This window comes from Benincasa hispida, chromosome 9 (genome assembly GCF_027475165.1).
Source record: "Benincasa hispida cultivar pf3 chromosome 9, pf3_genome.v1.1, whole genome shotgun sequence".
Taxonomy (NCBI): domain Eukaryota; kingdom Viridiplantae; phylum Streptophyta; class Magnoliopsida; order Cucurbitales; family Cucurbitaceae; genus Benincasa; species Benincasa hispida.
This window is the reverse complement of record NC_143486.1, coordinates 26179206-26197384: the sequence shown is the minus strand read 5'-3', so window position 1 is coordinate 26197384 and position 18179 is coordinate 26179206. Positions and strand designations below refer to the sequence as shown.

The window sequence follows — 18179 nt, the reverse complement described above, 5'->3', positions numbered from 1 at the left end:
TGTGGATACTTCTCGGGCTATGAGAAGGTGTGTGGCGCCACATCGTTCAAGCCCCGGAATTAGCCCTTAAGGGAGAAATCTATCTACTTACCCTACTTCGGAGAAGGAGTGAATTCCATCTCGTGTAGTTGAGTTCCCAGCTCCCAAATCAGACGAATCCCAAAAGTGGTAGGTTTGAGTCGGCGATTTGGCCACTCGCACCCATGCAAATCAAAGGACCGCCCTCAAAGGCAGGAGTTTCCAACTCACTCAGGATTGAGGTCATGTTACCTATGGTCATCTTAGTGAAGTGAAATCTCTGTCATTAACGACGTTATATAACGAGACTATAACACTTCGTGGTCCAGTCGTATACAAACTCCTTTGTATAGGACGCTCTCACTTGCATGTCCCCACATGAATGATCAGAATCAGACCATTTGTAGCAAGTCACAACACTTGTAACTATCCTACAAAGTGGGCCGCATCCTTAGCGTTACCAAGATAAGGTTTCCCTCCTATATCCATATACTACAGACCATTTTGGTTATCACTTAAGATATGATCCACCTGTATGTCTCCACATACATGCTTAAGTTATAAACGACAACCAGAGATCTTAATTTATTGGTTTGTGGTAAAGCAAATAAAACATCCAATGTTCATAGACAAAAGTGAAGAAAATATCATATATTATACATCACAAGCATTTGTTCAAAATTTTGTTTACAAACTACAGGACACGAGAGTTTAGGGCATCATCCTGAACACATTTGTTGAACATGTGATTTGTCTTCTAATAAAAGACTTCTAACAATATTATACAAAGACAACACAACATGCATATCTCAAATCAAATGAAGATATATTAAAGGAGATAGAACAAAGCATATTTCACCAAAGCTTTTCTATACTCATGATCTTGAAGAAAATGACGACATCACTATATAACAAGTTTGTTCGAAAGATAACCTGACAGACTTATTTATAAAAGCATTACCTACTACAACCTTTGAAAAATTGGTGCACAATATTGGAATACAACGACTTAGAGATTTTGAGTGATGTTTTCATGAGGGGGAACAAATATATTCTTGTAAAAGTATAGATTATATGAAATATGTACTCTTTTTCCTTTACTAGGAATTTTTTCCTATGAGGTTTTTTCCTAGTAAGGTTTTAGTGAGACATATTTCATATATATAATGGGCATATAAGGGGAAGTATTATAAATATTATGATAATAGATACCCATTAGGTGCTCATGCTTAGTGTCTATTGACCATGTGTTATGCCCCCATTTCCCAAAGTATTGTCTATGTGTCTCAACATTACACATTATTAGTGTCCATGTAATCCACCTCCTACTTGTCAAATTGCTTATAAATAGTGGCATTTTGTGGATTTTGGAAGATATACACATTGGGCAAATTCCATGAAAATTGGAGAAAGTGAAGAATTTAGATAAATTTCTTATTTTATATTTTACTATTTTATTTTATTTTATTTATTTATATATTATGTTCAATTAATTTATTTTATTATTATATTAATTTTATTATTATATTTTATTGGTATCTGTGTTTCGTTGTGCTTCTCAAATTCACAACAGAGATAAAATAAAATCCTAAATTTTAGGAAATGTGTCGTGAATAGCAGGATTATATATCTGTGGGCTAGGCTTCTATTTTGCTATTTTTGCAAACATAAAAAGTGTGGGTTATGAGCTTAATTATCCTAATCACTTTTACCATTTTTTGTGAGTAACTCTACCATTAAAAGTATTTGTAATATAACACAATAAAAAAGAATTTTAAATATAACAAATTTTAGATTCATACGGCTAATAGAAGTTCGTTAATGATTAAGAATAAGAGTCTATCGGCGATATAGTCTATCACTAATAAATTTTTCTATATTTGTGTAATTCTTTAAAAATATTAGTATATACTTAATTATTAATTTTAAGAGTGCTTCTCAATCTAAATGCCATATATATTGATTTAAACCAAATTTTATTTGAACAAATCTAAAAAACATAAGAATTTATTATAACTCTTAGAAAGAAGCTACTATTATAACAATCACACACAATTTTCTTTTAAAATTCTTGCGGAAAAAAAAAAAAAACCCTTTGAAACAAAGTGCACTTATTTTAACAACATAATTGATTTATTGATTTTGTCATGGTTACTTATTCTTGTCTTCCTACAATGCATTAATTCAAAATATAATATGGATGTCTTTAATAACATTTTTTTATACAAATTTGAAATGTTTTGTTGGATGCCTAGAAAAAAAACAAGAAATTTATGGTATATTAGTGAGAAAAATTATCTTCGATGTTACAAATTTTTTTTAGTGAAATTAAAAATAAAATCATATTTTTGTAAAGATATATAGTTGGTTGTTCTTAATAATTGGTATTAGACTTATGATCATCTTAATATTAATAGACTTAATTTTTTAAAAAAATTAAATAGTTATCAAACGGAACATGTAAAATAATTATTCATTAGATAGATTTTATTATTTTTTTTAAAAAAATGTTAACAATGGTGAAACTTAATTCCATATATTGAGTCAATGACAAAGTTAGAAATAAAGGTCAAAATATCATTTGGTCCTTGCAATTTGAAGTTTTTTCAATTTTAACCTCTGCACTTTCAAATGTCTGATTTGAGTTTTTGTATTTTCAATAAATTTTAAATTTAATCCTTCAAAATTAACTTATATTAAATTGGTCAAGTAATAATAATAATTTTATGTAAGAAAATATAAATATGTATCCAAAATTTATAGTAAAAATGTTAATAGATAATAAAAAAGTTCGGAAAAGAATTAGTAACAAACTTATAATAGGGACTAAATTTAAAATTTATTGGAATTATAAAAATTAAAATTGAACATTTGAAAATATAGGTTAAAATTAAACAAATTCTAAAATTTAGAATTCAAAATGATATTTTAACCAACAATTAAATTAAGAATGTACAAGTCAAGCTAGTTTAGTTTGGTATAAAATATTCACTTCCATTTCGTCAAAATAAATCTCAACCATCAACAAGAACTTAGTTCAACATGCATATGTACAGAAGACTAGGATGTCCGTGTGTTAAATTATCTCACCTCAACTATTCAAAGAAAAAACAAATAAATAAACTCAGCCTTGATTATTAGCGACTTTTTGTTTCAGTTGCCTCTTTGATTTTAGTTGTTGCAAAAAAAAAAAAAAAAAAATTAACTTAACCCTTTCTATATTATTATGAACAATAATTATGTGAGATTGTATTTAATTCAATATTTTTTATACACAATTAAAAAAATCAAATTTTTTAAAAAGACTATTTGTCACGTTAATTTTTCTTAATGATTATCTTACCGTTTAGAGATAGGTGCACCTAATTAATACCAAATTTATTTATTTATTTATTGCACTAAACAAATAACTTTATCCAAACCAAAACTCCACACATGATTTATTGAGGTCTATATTATTTTCAAATCAAAATTAAGTTGCATTTATTTACTTTGTCCTTATTTACAACAAAATGATTTGCCCACATTTTGAAATTTTCTTTGTGAAGGTACATAAATACAAGGTTGATTGTTGCATGCATTTCTGTCGGTGTCAATTTTCAATCACTTTCACACATATTGCCAAATATCATGTGGCTCTATATCTTTACAAGAAACCCACAAATTCAACCTAATTGATTGGATTTGGGATACAACCTCTTTTTTTTCTTTCTTTCTCTTTTTCAAATTAACTCAGACTTAAAAATTTCCATAAAAATATTTTAGATTATCTTTAACCCATTCTAAAACAATTTTGGTAATATAGGGTTAAACAAATAATATAGGGTTAATTAGTAATATATAAGGTTTCAATCTTGACTATCAAAATAAAAACATCATTTCCAACGTTAAAACTTCAATCTTGTTGTATCATTTTCTTCTCAGATAAATACCATGTAAACTTCTAAACTCATGAACGAAAAAAATATTAAGAAAGTATTTATCAAATTTACTATAGCCCCTATCCATTAATTTTATTTGAAAGAACTTTACGAAGTTGTGAACTTAACAAATTATTGTAATAATTATGGTAGAGTATTTTTGTATAGTTCATTTTGTGCCCATGTTTTAGTGTTTTTACTAAAATAATAAGATTTTTAGGACATTGTTTTCTATTTCTTGTTTGATAAATGTTGATATTTCTCATTTCTTAAAAAAAAAAAATCGAAAATCATATGAAAGATTACAAAAATAAAAAGATCAAGTTTCTTGTTCTTTCTCGCTTTTAGTTTTTTTTTTTTTTTTCTCTCAAAACGGAAATAAAAGCACTATTGATCATTCTCAACTTATAAAATGCGTAATAAATACTTTTTAAACAAATTAAAGCACATAAATTGAATATATAAATTTAAAATTTATATTTTTTAATCTAAAATCTTGGAGAACAAGAAACGATCAATTATATTATATTAAACATATTTGGTTTATTTTTCAATAAAAGGAAAATAGAAACAAGAAATAATTATGAAACACAATTTTTTTTATTTATTAAAAAATGACATCTAGTGTGGGTTTTACATTGGTAAAAATTAAAAAACTAATTTAGTAAAATAAATTTTAAAAAAAACCTACAATCTTATCTTATAAGGAAATTTGTAATGAATAGTAATTTAAAAATACTATAAAACAAGCGTGTCACCCATATTTTTTATTTTGCAAATGTGGTAAAATTTTCAAATCGGGAACTTAGTATATTATTTACTCCAAAATTGCCCATATTTCACGTTCCTCCTTTTTTTTTTTCCTCCACTACGATTTTTTTTTTTAATTTGATTTAGGAGATTCTTCCTCCTTGATAAGTTAGTATCGTCATAATTAAAAAATAAAAGATTTATCAAAGTTTTTTAAATGCCCTAAATTTTATAACTCATTTAAAAGTGGATTCTCGTCATATTGACTTTGCCTTCTTCATTATTGGTGACATTACAAGTTGTTTCCTCTTTTCACTATCTTTTTTCTTTGATTTTGTAGGGTCTTGTGGTTGAAAACACTTTGATATTTCTTTTCTCTGTTTTTTCTTGAGATTTTTTTTTTAATTAAATTGAATTGTGGTGACGAACATCATAATGTTGAATGGAGTTTTTATGTTATTTCCTTCTTTACAAATGTATCAATTCTAAACAGGTGTATTTTTATCATTTTTCTTCTTATATATATATTGCTCAAACTTCAAATTTCATATTAAAACCAATAAATCAAAATTTCCTAATTCAATTCTAAATTTCTAAATTTCAAATATTTCAAATTATCCAAATCCTCAATTATCAAATCTCATATCAAACTACGTAAAATAATTATGGTATCAATTATCCCAATTATGGCGTCAAACATCAAACGGAAATTGCATGATAATCAGACAATCGCAAAGTACTCAATATCAAATAGCAATTAAATAGTAATCAAATAGTAATCGGTATTTGATTGTTGTAATCAGACAACAATTAGTATCAATGTAAGATAGCAATTAGATAACAATCAGTATCAAATAACAATCATTCAGTAATCAGACAATAATCAGTATATCATATAGTAATCAGATAACAATCATATAATAATAAATATCAAATGAAAATCAAATAACAATCATATAACAATCACATAGAAAATAGAACACAATCAAATTTCGTGTTAAAAGTCAGTGAAGAAGGAGGAGAATTAATGTCATAAATAAGCTAATTAGAAAGCTAAATTTGTTATGGGCCAAATGGGCTATGTTAAAGGCTAGTTGGAGCAGGCCCAACATTAAAAGCAGCAAAATCATACCAACTGTGTTTTGTTTGCATGATTATATGCTAGTTTAAAATTTTGCAACTTCAAATATTTTAATTGATATTTATTTGTTTGGTATTTTGTAACAACTTCATATTCTAAAAACGAAAACAAGTCTTTTAAAAAACAAAAATTCCACTTGTTAATCATTTGATTTTTTATTTTTAAAAATTAAGTATATAAAAACTCCTTCCACTCTTAAATTTCTTGTCGTGCTATTTACTTTTTACCAATATTTTTAAAAATGAAGCCAATTTTTTAAAACTAGAAAAAATAGTTTTTGAAAATTTATTTTTGTTTTTGGAATTTTGATAATAATTCAACTCATGTAGTTAAGAAATATGTAAACCATTGTAAGAATGAAAAGAAATAGATTTAATTTTCAAAAATAAAAAACAAAAAACAAAATGATTACGAGCATAAATAGTTATCAAAGGGGATCTAAGTGTATTGGAAACCGATAAGCCAACCTAAATATAGTTTAGATAAGAATTATATTGTCCACCAAAAGATTAGAGATTCAAAAATATACTTTATCCAACAAATTGGGTTATTAGTGATTTGTTGGTGTAAGACACTCGTACTTTTTAAACCATCGTAATCATAAATTTTTATTTTAGAAAAACCATTCTAAAAGTTTGAGTTTTGTGAAACAAAAAAAATGGTCTAAAAGGTCAAGTTAATAGACACACCTAAAACAAACGACCTATTAAACGAAAATTAAAAGTTTGTGCTCTTTTAGTATCTACAAAATTAACAATTTATAACTCAAAAAAAAAAAAAAAGAGTTTATAATTTTTTTCTTAGTGACTTTCTAAAGACAATTAAAATAACCTACTTTAAATTTTTTTAAAAAATGAACCTATTATAAAATAATAGAGGAGAATTTTCAAAGTTAACCATGTGATTAAATTTCTATTTATATGTTGACATCTTCACATTCCCTCAGGATCAATAATCAACATCAATATAAGATAAGGTTGACCTTTCTATTACATTGTAAAAGAATTACAATATATAAAAATAAAAAAAAATGTCACTACTTTAAATATAATAAAAATAATACAAAAATAACGAAAAAAACGAATAGATATCGATAAATTTCTATTGATATCTATTAAATAATATTAAAATTTTACTTAAATAATTTTTATTATTTTTTTAATTATAAAAATTCTCTAAATATTTATAATTAGAATAACAATTTGATCTTCATCATTTGAAATAAAATTTATTCAAATTGAGTCACTATACTTCCAATGATCCAATTTTGATGGTCGTGAACCCATTCGAAAGAACCCTAAGCCCCATGAACCCATCCGGGAAAGGGCTTTACTTTCCTCTTCCAGATTCTCACAATCCCTAAATTTCAAATCAAAGCTCATTCGCCAGCTTCGGGCTTCAAATTTCTACTTGGTATTACTCTCCTCCTTCTATCTTTCTCCATGAATCTTGTTGTTTATTCCAATTTCGAATTGCACGAAGCATTTCCTCTGTTGCGGTTTATGCTTTTCGGCTTTACAAATGAACTCCATTTTGCTCAGTTTTGACGTTGTTTAATGAACCAACTTATTGTGTTATGTGTACTGGAGTTGACTTCAATTAAATTATTTTGCTGATTCTGGGTTTTTTCCATTGAGTATTGTGATTGTGGGGAGGGGGTTTTCTTTTTCATTATTTGGATTCTGGTTGATTGATTTGAAGTTTGAACCATAATTTGCTTCAGATTCAACTTGCTTTGCCATGAAAAGGGCAATTCCATGGAGTGATGAAGAGGACAATTCCTCATCTTTATCACAGTCAGATTCAGACGCTGATGAAGATAATGGTGAGACAAAAGCAAGCTTTCGAGTTAAAGCTGGCCGTTCCTCTAAAGAAAAAGACGTGGAAGGTTATAATTACTTTGCTTGAGAATATTTCTAGTACTGCTGAATATGAAATTGTAATCTAAAGCTTCATGGAATCCGTTTAATTGTCTGTCTCTCTGTTTTGCATTTTCAGTAAATAAAGTAATCCGTATTGTGTCAGAAAGTAATGAAAAAAGTAATCTATACACTGATACAAGGGAGCTCTAATGCTAGTTATTTTCCCCTACATGATACATTTTGTTTGAATTGCATAACCGTAGTTATTCTTCTGAGTATATTGCTTTCAATTTTTGGACTTAATATATATAAGATAAAGGTAATTAGTTTGAGCCATACAGTTATGGGTATTTAAGTTTTCCTGAGTTCATTCAAGTTGAATTGATAGGACTAGGCTCCCTTAAACGATGTGAATGCATAACATCTGTTTCTTATGGGGCTCTCCCTAAGTTCTTCGTGCCTCTTAGTTTATGGTAGGCCTGTTTTCTTCATTTGTTGTGTTGGTCTCCAATATTTGTCCTATATTTGGAGTTGTTGTATTTTGGAGCTGTAGTCTTTTTTCATTATATCAATGAATTTTTTGTTTTTGTTTAAGAGAAAGAGTAATCTTGGTTTGTTAATACGTTTAAGGAAGAGCTGGGACCTTTTGACCTTCCTGGAAGGCTGATACATATTTTCTATCTTTAAGTACTGTAAACATGAAGGGTCTAGAAGATTCGAATGTGAACGAAGAAAACAACTCATTGAATATGTAGTTCGAATATAACAAATTGAGACAATATCCCATGTAATATTTGCAACATCTCTCTCTATTCTAAATATGATAAACAAAGCCATTAGCTTCCTCATGGTTGTGTATGTGTTGCTTCATGTTTACAGTCAAATCTGGAGGAAAGCGGAAGAGCGTTGCTGTGGACTTTGATACATTGAAACGCCACGGCTACAAAGGTGGTCCATCAGTCTTGAAAGTACCACCTCCAAAAGAGAATGAGAAGCAAGATTGGTCATGGTCTACTGGCAGGGAGACTCGGGAAAACAGAGAAACCGAAGAATCGTATGAAGAGAGACAGAAAACAAGAGCTGCATTAGAAAATGGAGAGCAGCTGCTGACCGCACAAACTCGGAAGGAGAAGGAGAAGGAGAAGGAGAAGGAGAAGAAGAATGTTTCCTTCTCCCAGAAAGAAAAGAGGAAAAGAGAGCTTGGTCAAGCAAGCAGGGGAAAAAACTATGTCGAAGAAGAAAAGAGAATGTTGAGGGAGAGTGGCATCTACTCTGGTTTTGATACTTGATCTTCCGTTGCAACTAAATTGTTAACAATGCATTGCATGTCAAAGCTCTATGCTACAAGGTTATATTTACAATGGACTATATTATGAAAAAAAAGCAGCTGACAGGAACCGAAGTCATTCACTGTAAAATATCAACAAAAGCTATTCGTTTCGGGTTTGGTTCCCATATGTAAAGGCAACAATCATTTTCACAGATTTAAGGTACATATGAACATGGGGTGTAGCTGATTTTGTACCATTTTTACTGGTAGTTCAGTTGTATCAAGTATGATGTTTTTCATGGTAATAGATAAAACAGCTTCATTAACCCAACAGTTGTATATAATGGTGACAGATGATGTTTATCACCAAGAACTGGTAATCGACCAAATTTCAACTGGATATTTTTCTTTGATTCACCATAAATTTAACCATATCAATTTGAATCTTAAACTTTCAATTTCATCAAAGAAACGTTGACATTTTAATCACACTTCTATTTTTTAAAAAATATAACTCAAACTTGATAATTTCAATTAAGTTAGGCTTTGTACCAATTATAATTTTTTTTTCTTTCGACTATTTTGGTAAAAATGGATAAATCTCATCCAAAAAGAAAAAGTTTAGCTCTTAGATTGTTTTCCATTAAAGGCATAAAGAAAAAAAGTCTTTTTATTCCTTTAGAAGAAAACATACTTCATTAAACAGAAATAACCCTGATCGGGTTACAAACTAGAGCATCATGCTTAATCACAAGCTTAAGCCACATGGATTCATATTAGAGATAGTCTACCCAACTAATTTATGAGAAATGAAATTAAAGCCCAAAATATGAATACGAATCATCCACTCTCTAATCTCATCTAAAATAACTCCAAAATGGGATTAGTCCATAGAGTTTTCATAAATGACCTTTACAAATATTTGGGAATCAAATTCAACCCAAAACATTTGTAAGACCTATCTCACCAACTATTTGGCCCAAACAGAAGGCTCAAAATCTTCCACCAACAAACTCCAAAAATTTTGAACTAGCAGCCATCACCTCACCTTTGGAACTGCGCAATACAACTCCCAGCCCCGTACTCGTCGATTCCACTGACCTATCCGTTTAGTTAAAGCGCCAAATTAAACGGTAGCTCCAGTTACAGCCAGTCGAATGCCTCTCCACCACGCGTCCCACCTGCTGAACAACCGTATTCACGTACGGCTGCTCCACATGCTCCTGAGCATCGTAAAAAACCCATTCCGCAAGTAGCTTCACCTTTTCCATCGGTAGTACCTGATTTACAGAGTTTCGACCCATCCACAATCTCCAATACCTCACGCAGAAACGAGAGAACTCCAATTTAGACCTATTTTCTGTCACCTACATACCCACATTGAATGGAGACACCAACAGTCGCAAAGTCTAGAACAGAAGGTGCAATCAACTTCCCCAATTGTTTTGCCCTGTCCCAACGTCCCAAAGTTCCTTCCCACAACACATACCCCACTGATTAATTTATACTTGGAAGGGAAAATATTATTATACAATTTCCACCACTTCCACAAACTCTCCAGTGAACTAGAACTAAGCATGTTTGGATTGATAAACAACTTATAAGCACTTATAAGTAGTATTTATAAACTTAACAAAATTGGTTTTTTCCCTGTCTTTCTCAAACTTATTTTCCATTCTTTTAACGATTAGACAGTTTCAGGTTTCATGTTCTGGAAAAAAAAAAGGAATAAATTCAAGTGATTGCATTCTTGTATGGTTCCATTTTTCAATTTACTCTGCTTCACATATCATTTTTAAACCCTTTCAAACTCACTCATTTTTCTCTATTTTTAACTCTATAATCAACTAAAATAGCCAATCAAATATAGTGTTACTTTTTGCCAACTTTTTTTTTTTTTTTTTGGGTCAAATATTCAGATATGGGGTGACAAACAACTTGTGAGACATGACCAAATCATATATATAGGAACTCAACTGTTTCAATCCATATTTGAGTTTCAAATAATCCTTAAAATCAAACTTAACACTATAACTTGATTAGTATTAGAGTTTAATTGCAACGATTTCAAAAGTTTCGGGGTATCATTGATAAGCTCATCACCTGTCCATGAGATTCAGAATAGCAAACTGATTGTTACATGTCTGCAAAGATGTGGATTTTTCATATTCTACTTCAATTAACAGAATAATTTATAGTAACTCAGATATGACAATTAGGACTTACCATTTGAGAGGAATGACAAAAGGTTCAAACTCCCTAGAAAATGCACAGGTTCCAGAATTTTCTGACCGAAATGGCCAGCTAATTCTCTTGGCAATTTCAATCCTCTTTATAGGTCTTAAGAGAAGACTGTTTTTTCTATAACTACCAATTAAAGAAAACCTATCCATCAGATAAGATAATAGTTTCACATTCAAATGAACCTGCATACGTAACATAGCAGCACTTGTATTGAAATGAATCCGTTTTACCAGTGCATCCATGCAACATTTTACCCGAATCCTTGCCACCATAAACGAAACATAAGCCGAATAACGATATACAATACAACAAATAAACTCATGATTCAGGAGAAACTAAGAACAAGCAAAAGGAGGAGATAAGTAATCTACTTCCAGAAAATATAATCCTTACATTCATCAGCCGATTCTTACCGTCAAATTCGATGAAAGATAAGTCGCCATATATGAATCCAAGAGACATCCTTAGATTGGACTTACCTGAGATGTTACTCCTTGAAATGCACCAAAACGGTTACTTTAGAGAATAGTTTTCTTATCTCTTTGAGAGGGTCCTGTAAATAGCTCTGATTGTATTTGGAGTGGTTCGACAGCAACCTCCAACTAATGATGCCCCGGCCTCACACCATTCGTTTACATAAGATACAAAATCATCATCAGAGACCCCTGTATTTTGCTGCGGCACATAGTAAACAAGATCCAATTTAAAATACCGTAGTTAAGGGCTAAGTGAAACAGTTTGTTCCTCTTATTTCTAGCTTTAAACTGTGGGAAATGATAACAAACCTGTCCCTTCAGAAATGAAATTTAGATCACTTTTTAAAGAGAGAAGAATTCATGGAATTTAGTTATGTCAGAACTCTTACGAACTGCAAAATACTATCACAATGGAACTTCAATTTCAATGATTTGTAAATTTAGAAGTAGATCATCTACTAGCATTGGACACAAATTACCATCAATGGTTAGCCTTGGTATAGGAATGATCTCTATACTAACAAGGTGATGGTTGTTTGGATTATAGGAGAATTTTATATTTCACTATTTATACAAACCAAATCATTCAATACATATTCTAAAGCCCAATCTGGTCATCACCGACCTATTAAATGTCCTACAAGTTTTTAGACACAATGAAATAGGATCAAGTGGTTGCCTAATCGAATTAATGGAGGTGAATGCAAGCTGCTTGAGCAACTAAAATCATAAGGGTGGCAAAAGAAATGGGGACACAAAAGTTCCTCATTGGTCCTTACCTTGTTCAATTTTCAACTCTGAACTGGCTTCGTGTTCTTTATCAAATGTACTTCAATTTAGATTTTCCAATAGACTTGTTATGATTCACTAGCTTCAGACGGTAATTTTTTTAAAAAAAAATTAGATGGAGCATTAGAACTAGAAATTTTTTTTGTAATTGACATGCGTTAAGTCTATCAAAGCTAAGAAAAGATTGAAAGGTGTTCCACCGCATGAAGATTTTTCCATAATGTATATTGAATTTCCGTCTCAGCATGGTAAGAAACCAAAAAATAATGAAACCATACAATTTCTCTTATCTGTTCTTCCATAAATGTTTAGAAAGTGCAGTGGAGAAATACATTCATTTCAACCAAAGAAATGTCTCGAAAAAAGAGAGACAAAGATTAGTTATGAAATGTACTTACCACCCATTCCTTTCGATCCGCATCATAACTTTCACCGCTATTTGGATATATCACTATAGGCTTTGTAGTGACCTGAAAGAGTGATTCATTAAAAAAAATTAGTTCTCCACTAATGCTAGCCAGATAAGGAACTAAGGATGTATCCATTTAAAAAATAAGAAATGACTCACATGATATGATTGACAGATAAAAAAATAATTATAAAAAAGAAGAAAAAAAAAAAAAAGGAAAAAAAACACACTTCCACTTTTCTATAATTTATCACGAGTGAAGAATAAAAGAAATTCAAGAAAGGGAGAAGAAAGAACATTAACGCAATAAACAAGTAACTTTTCTTTTGACTTTAAATTTTATACAGAGATTAACAGAAGAACCAATAAAAGGTTATATATATCCCTTGGTATTGACCTCGTAAAACTCTAACATTCAACTCTCTGAAACAAAAATGACAGACAAATGAAATACATTACTCAATTGCTGTACTTCAACAGAAGTGCATCGTTTAATTGAGACTATTAAATAAAAAAATAAAAATGAGGTATCTTACCTTCTTAATGGAAGATATTAGACCATGAATAAACCTAGGCGGTGTACAGTTGATTCCAATTGCCACAGTATTTCTGCACGATTCAGCAATCGAAACACATTCATAATAAGAATCACCACTAACCACATGGATACCATCTTTCGAGTTGAAAGCAAACCATGCAGGAATGCTTATATTTTCTTCCTCCAAGAGTTCAGCATATGCCTGTCACATATCATGCATAATCAAAAGAATTGTCCATGCACACTTTACACGGCATGCAACAATGATGAGTAAAGTGGTCGTTTTACCAGAAACTAGTGAGCCCCAAAAACCAAAAGCAACGATGGGGAAATTGCATATTGTACTATAAAATTTCGACTAAAAGAAATGGTCAAAGATATGGCAAATATACAAAAATCCAAAATGCAACACCATGAAAAGATGACATACTTGTTATTCGATGCATTAGGATCCAATACCTTAGCTTCAAGTTTATTGGGAATGGTTTCCAATGCAATCAGGTCAGCCCCCGACTCTGCAAGCACCTTTACCCTTCTCCTATGGAATTCTTTCAGAGCCTCAAGTGTAATATTGTCACCATAAATACCACTACGAAGAGCAGAAACAAAAAGAACATTGAATCACTTCAGAGTTGAAAATGGACAGAAATTTCTGCATCGGTAATAGTTGGCATAAAAAATTTATAAATAAGAGATTGCATTCTGTTGAAACATCCAATCAAACTTCATATATCGATGTAAAAGCCCCCCGAAAAATAGTATTTAGATAAAATGAAAGTAATAATAATAACGAATCAACTCACCTGTACTCAGACCCATCAGCCAAATATGCTCCATAGCTCCCCACAGAAGCTGCTATAAGTATCTGCCGTTTTTTGAAAATTTTACCATCTGGAGTCTCATCAGGAGTACTTGATTTACACCTGTCATAATAATTATCCCGTGCTGAACAGGCGATCTCCACACTCTTTCTTAACAAGGATTCACTTTCATCTCTTGAAAGTCCTTTGGACTCAAATCCCTGGATTGTGGCCTGGGGAGATAAAATGACACTTGGTTTGACTTTTTTTTTTTTTTTATGATTGAAACATCATTAGAAATTCAGAACGGAGAATTACTTGATAAGATGCTGTGATGATAATATCTGCCCCTGCTTCAAGGTAATCCATGTGTACCTGCACCACACAATACCAAAGAAATTATTGAAACCAAGCCAATAATGACTCATAAAATTCTACTAGAATTCTAAATTCTAATTATTAATTGTTGTCATCGTCGTCATCATCATCATTAACATCAACATATTACTTGACTGCATTGTCTTTCATCATTTCATACTTTATTATCAGTCTCACTCCATACGAGCTTTATATCCCACTTCTAAAGGTTCTTGTTGACAAATAAAATAACATCATAGAAAATGATCAATATTTTTTTAATAAAGTAAGCAAAGTGACAAAATTCAGAAAACCACAAAACAAAAAAAGTTCATATAGACAAATGACATCATAGAAAATGCTGAATTATAAAGTAAGAAAATTAAGAAAAATCAGAAAACCACCAGATAGAAGGGCCTCTGTCATCTGGCTTGTTACTTTGTTCCTACTTTTGCTTCATACAACCATGAAGGCAATAAAAGCTATGTTTAGAAATAACCAAGTTAAAAACACATATATATATACTGTCAAATAAAATTTATCATACTCGGGAGAAACATAAAAATGGTTTTCAAGAAAAGTCAAAAGTACCATGAATGCTTTTAAGAGCTATAGAACCACACATCAAAGTTATTAACCTAAACTAAAAGAACTTTTTAGCACTCTCAAACGAACCTAAAAGTGAGCTGATAAGTGATAAACTCAAAATCGAATGGGTGAATGCAAATTTCTAAATTCAACATCCAGGAAACCGAAAACAGAATTTAATTCCTTACAAACTAGAGCTATTTGCATGAAAGGAGTAAAATATCAGCTGAAAAAACCTTCATCCACCTACATGAATAACGAACAATCATATAAATAAGTAAAAGCGAGATCCTAAAGTGAGGTTAACAGATAAGCCAAACCAACATTATAATTGGGTTTTCAGAACAACATGAGGTCACTAGAATTTGAGATTAAAAAAAATTGAGAAAGCAATCATCCAAATTATGATTATATTAAGGTTAACAATTTCCTTCCACCAAACCACCAGGAGAAAAACAAATAAGAAACCAAAAGCTAAAGATATACTCTGTGAATAAGGTGAGGGGAAGTGAGGAGACATTTGGCACTCCAAAGCGGATCATTAAGGTCGGCGCCGTGTTGTTCCAGCTCAGTGGCCAAACCACCATCAATAATGGCGGTGCCACCGGCTTTTCTAAGAAATTCTGTCATGAACGCCGATGATAATGGGTCGGAAGTAGTATCCGCCATTGCAGATATTGAAATACTCAAAAGCAAAGATTCGATGATTCACAGAACGGGAAATTTCGAGTATGAATTTGTTCGTCAGCCGTCAGAGCTTCGTTAGGCTAATCAAGATTCGAGGAGTTAGAAGGGCGTTTTCAACTGTTCGTTTCATTCACCCAAACAGAAATGGGTTTTAATTCGGAAAATTTCACAAAATGATTTAAAAATAAAAAAATTTTCTACTAATAACCTCTTTCTAAAAACTTTTCTATCACTTACTTTTTGTCCATGTAAAATTTCAAAATTATCCCAATTTTAAAAAGTCGTTTGATATCCGCGCACCTCTATGAATATTTTATAACAATAGATCCCTTCATTTCCTTCTCAAATCACTTCTCTTCAAAGAATTTTCTCTCAAATTTGCTCCCATTTTATCTCCGAATTTTTGTCGAGAACTCCTCACAGTTTTCTCGCCGGTCGTCTCTATGCACTTGCCATTATCGTCATAATCTGAAAGTTATGAGACTATTCTTCTTGAAGAATGCATGTTGATATTCAAGGTTTGACTATATTTTAGGGTTTAATCGCGTATTTGTTCGTAATCAATTGTTGAGAGAATATTAAGCGATTGGATAGAGAATACTGAGCGAGCGTTTAGAGATAGAGATGTCCACGAGCAGGGCCAGGGATGCCATTCCCCATCCCCGTCCCCGTTCCCCATTTCATTCCTCATCCCTATAAAATTCCCCACGGGAATCAGGGCAGAGATTTCCCGCGGGGAATTTTTCCCATTACTTTTTTTTTTTGTAAAAACTAATTAATTCGTTTAGATTTTCTGGGTTCTGAAGATTGTCCATATCCATGTTCAATATTGAACTGTGAAGTATATCTTGGTTCACATCGTAAAAAAAATTATGTGACCTTCCATTCTGTTCATACCAATATTATTCAATGCTATTGGTAGAATATTAGTTGGGAATAAATTTTGGTGGAATGTTGGTGTTATATTGAATACACATTGAGTGGTTGAAGGAAGAAGATGAAAGACTTTATTCCGAAGACTTTTTAAAATTGGGGTTAATTTTGGAATTTCGCATGGGTAAAAAATAAAGGTCAGTGGTAGAAAAGTTTTTAGGAAGAGATCATTGGTAGAAAAGTTTTTGGTTTTTGGGTCATTTTGTGAAATTTTCCTTTTAGTTTTAGTAAAATTATCAGAAATAACCATAAAAAAATTTTAATTTTCAAAACTAGCTCGTTAAACTAGTTTTTCTTGATCCATGCGAGATCAATCATCAAAATTTAGTTAAAAAATTAATTTTTTTTCTAATTATTAATTGTTTTGGACCTTCGATGAAATCTTTGACATATTAACATCCTTCTTCTAATTTTTTTTCAAATATTATGTAATCTTTCCAAATTTACAAATGAATTTACCAATTATAATTTTTCAGGATCTCAAGTGCCCTCCAATTTTTAAATTTTGTATGAGATCAAACAAATAAAAAAATTAAGATTTGGGAAATATAAAGAATGTTAACAATCTGCTTGAGATTTTACTAGAAAATCCTAAATATATAGAATCTTAGTGTTAGTTTTCCTGACATACACGGAGATTCTTTATATCTCCCAAACTTTATCTAATTTTTGGCAAATTTGATGTTTGGACGGAAAGATTTGAAAATTTTGATATAAATTTTGGAAAGGTTACATAATATTTAAAAAAATGGATAGAATCTTGGTGTTAACAGACAAAATAATCCATAAGTTAGAAAAAGTTAAATTTTTATGTAAATCTCGGTGGCCGATGTTGATGTCGGACAAGATGGATCGAAAAAAATAACGAGTTTTCTGAAATGGTGCTAGTTTTTAAAGATGAAAACTTAGAGATTACTTCTGACAATTTCCCTCTAATTTTATCAAAAATTATTGACTTTATGATTATTGAGCAGCCTTTTATATATGAAATCGAATATTATGCTTACATTATTACGCAATACCATATTTTGTGGCCATCCCTAACTTATACGTTATAAAATGTGTCCAGTCTATTTTGTTTTGTCCAATTTAATCACTACCATATTTTTTCATAGTAAAAAAATAGAGATCGCAATAGAGGTGATCATTGTGTTAAGGCTACAATAGAGATAGTCATCCCTAATACGATACATTCATTTGTGAGGGATAGGTTATCAATCATAAAAATAGTTGTGAATTGGTCATCAAACAAAAAAAACTCAATGGGTTATGGGTTCACACTCCAAATATTGTTAAGAGTGATGCAATTAAAACACATAAAATTGATCACAATTTAGAGAAATGACATTAAGTTTTTTTCCCTGAAATTTCTGAATTTTAACAAAATTATTTATGGG

General features: G+C 30.7%; 2 protein-coding genes across 4 annotated transcripts; one reads left to right on the top strand and one right to left on the bottom strand.

Moving 5' to 3' along the window:
* The first annotated feature begins 6905 nt into the window (after positions 1 to 6905).
* Positions 6906 to 9287, top strand: LOC120085061 (uncharacterized). Of its 2 annotated transcripts, none has more exons than XM_039040905.2 (3): positions 6906 to 7242; positions 7553 to 7717; positions 8571 to 9287. In XM_039040905.2, exons 2-3 carry the CDS (start codon positions 7570 to 7572, stop codon positions 8978 to 8980), a joined length of 558 nt encoding a protein of 185 aa, XP_038896833.1. In that variant the 5' UTR covers positions 6906 to 7242; positions 7553 to 7569; the 3' UTR covers positions 8981 to 9287. The 2 variants fall into 2 exon arrangements, with proteins under 2 accessions (XP_038896833.1, XP_038896834.1); XM_039040906.2 differs by having other exon boundaries at positions 7041 to 7242; positions 7553 to 7654.
* A 2082-nt stretch (positions 9288 to 11369) lies between these two features.
* On the bottom strand, positions 11370 to 16024 carry LOC120086029 (homocysteine S-methyltransferase 2). Of its 2 annotated transcripts, none has more exons than XM_039042428.2 (7): positions 15649 to 16024; positions 14536 to 14592; positions 14221 to 14450; positions 13877 to 14006; positions 13416 to 13619; positions 12869 to 12940; positions 11370 to 11880 (listed from the first exon to the last, which is right to left on the bottom strand). In XM_039042428.2, exons 1-7 carry the CDS (start codon positions 15829 to 15831, stop codon positions 11740 to 11742), a joined length of 1017 nt encoding a protein of 338 aa, XP_038898356.1. In that variant the 5' UTR covers positions 15832 to 16024; the 3' UTR covers positions 11370 to 11739. The 2 variants fall into 2 exon arrangements, with proteins under 2 accessions (XP_038898356.1, XP_038898357.1); XM_039042429.2 differs by having other exon boundaries at positions 14979 to 15964.
* Positions 16025 to 18179: the final 2155 nt, after the last annotated feature.

Excerpts from the sequence above, each read along its gene's own strand:
- LOC120085061 (XM_039040905.2), top strand. The coding sequence starts at position 7,570 with ATGAAAAGGGCAATTCCATGGAGTGATGAAGAGGACAATTCCTCATCT. Across the intron at positions 7,718-8,570 it reads TAAAGAAAAAGACGTGGAAG|TCAAATCTGGAGGAAAGCGG; the intron begins GTTATAATTACT and ends TCATGTTTACAG.
- LOC120086029 (XM_039042428.2), bottom strand. The coding sequence starts at position 15,831 with ATGGCGGATACTACTTCCGACCCATTATCATCGGCGTTCATGACAGAA. Across the intron at positions 14,593-15,648 it reads CCCCTCACCTTATTCACAGA|GTACACATGGATTACCTTGA; the intron begins GTATATCTTTAG and ends TGTGTGGTGCAG. Across the intron at positions 11,881-12,868 it reads CGGATCGAAAGGAATGGGTG|CAAAATACAGGGGTCTCTGA; the intron begins GTAAGTACATTT and ends TATGTGCCGCAG.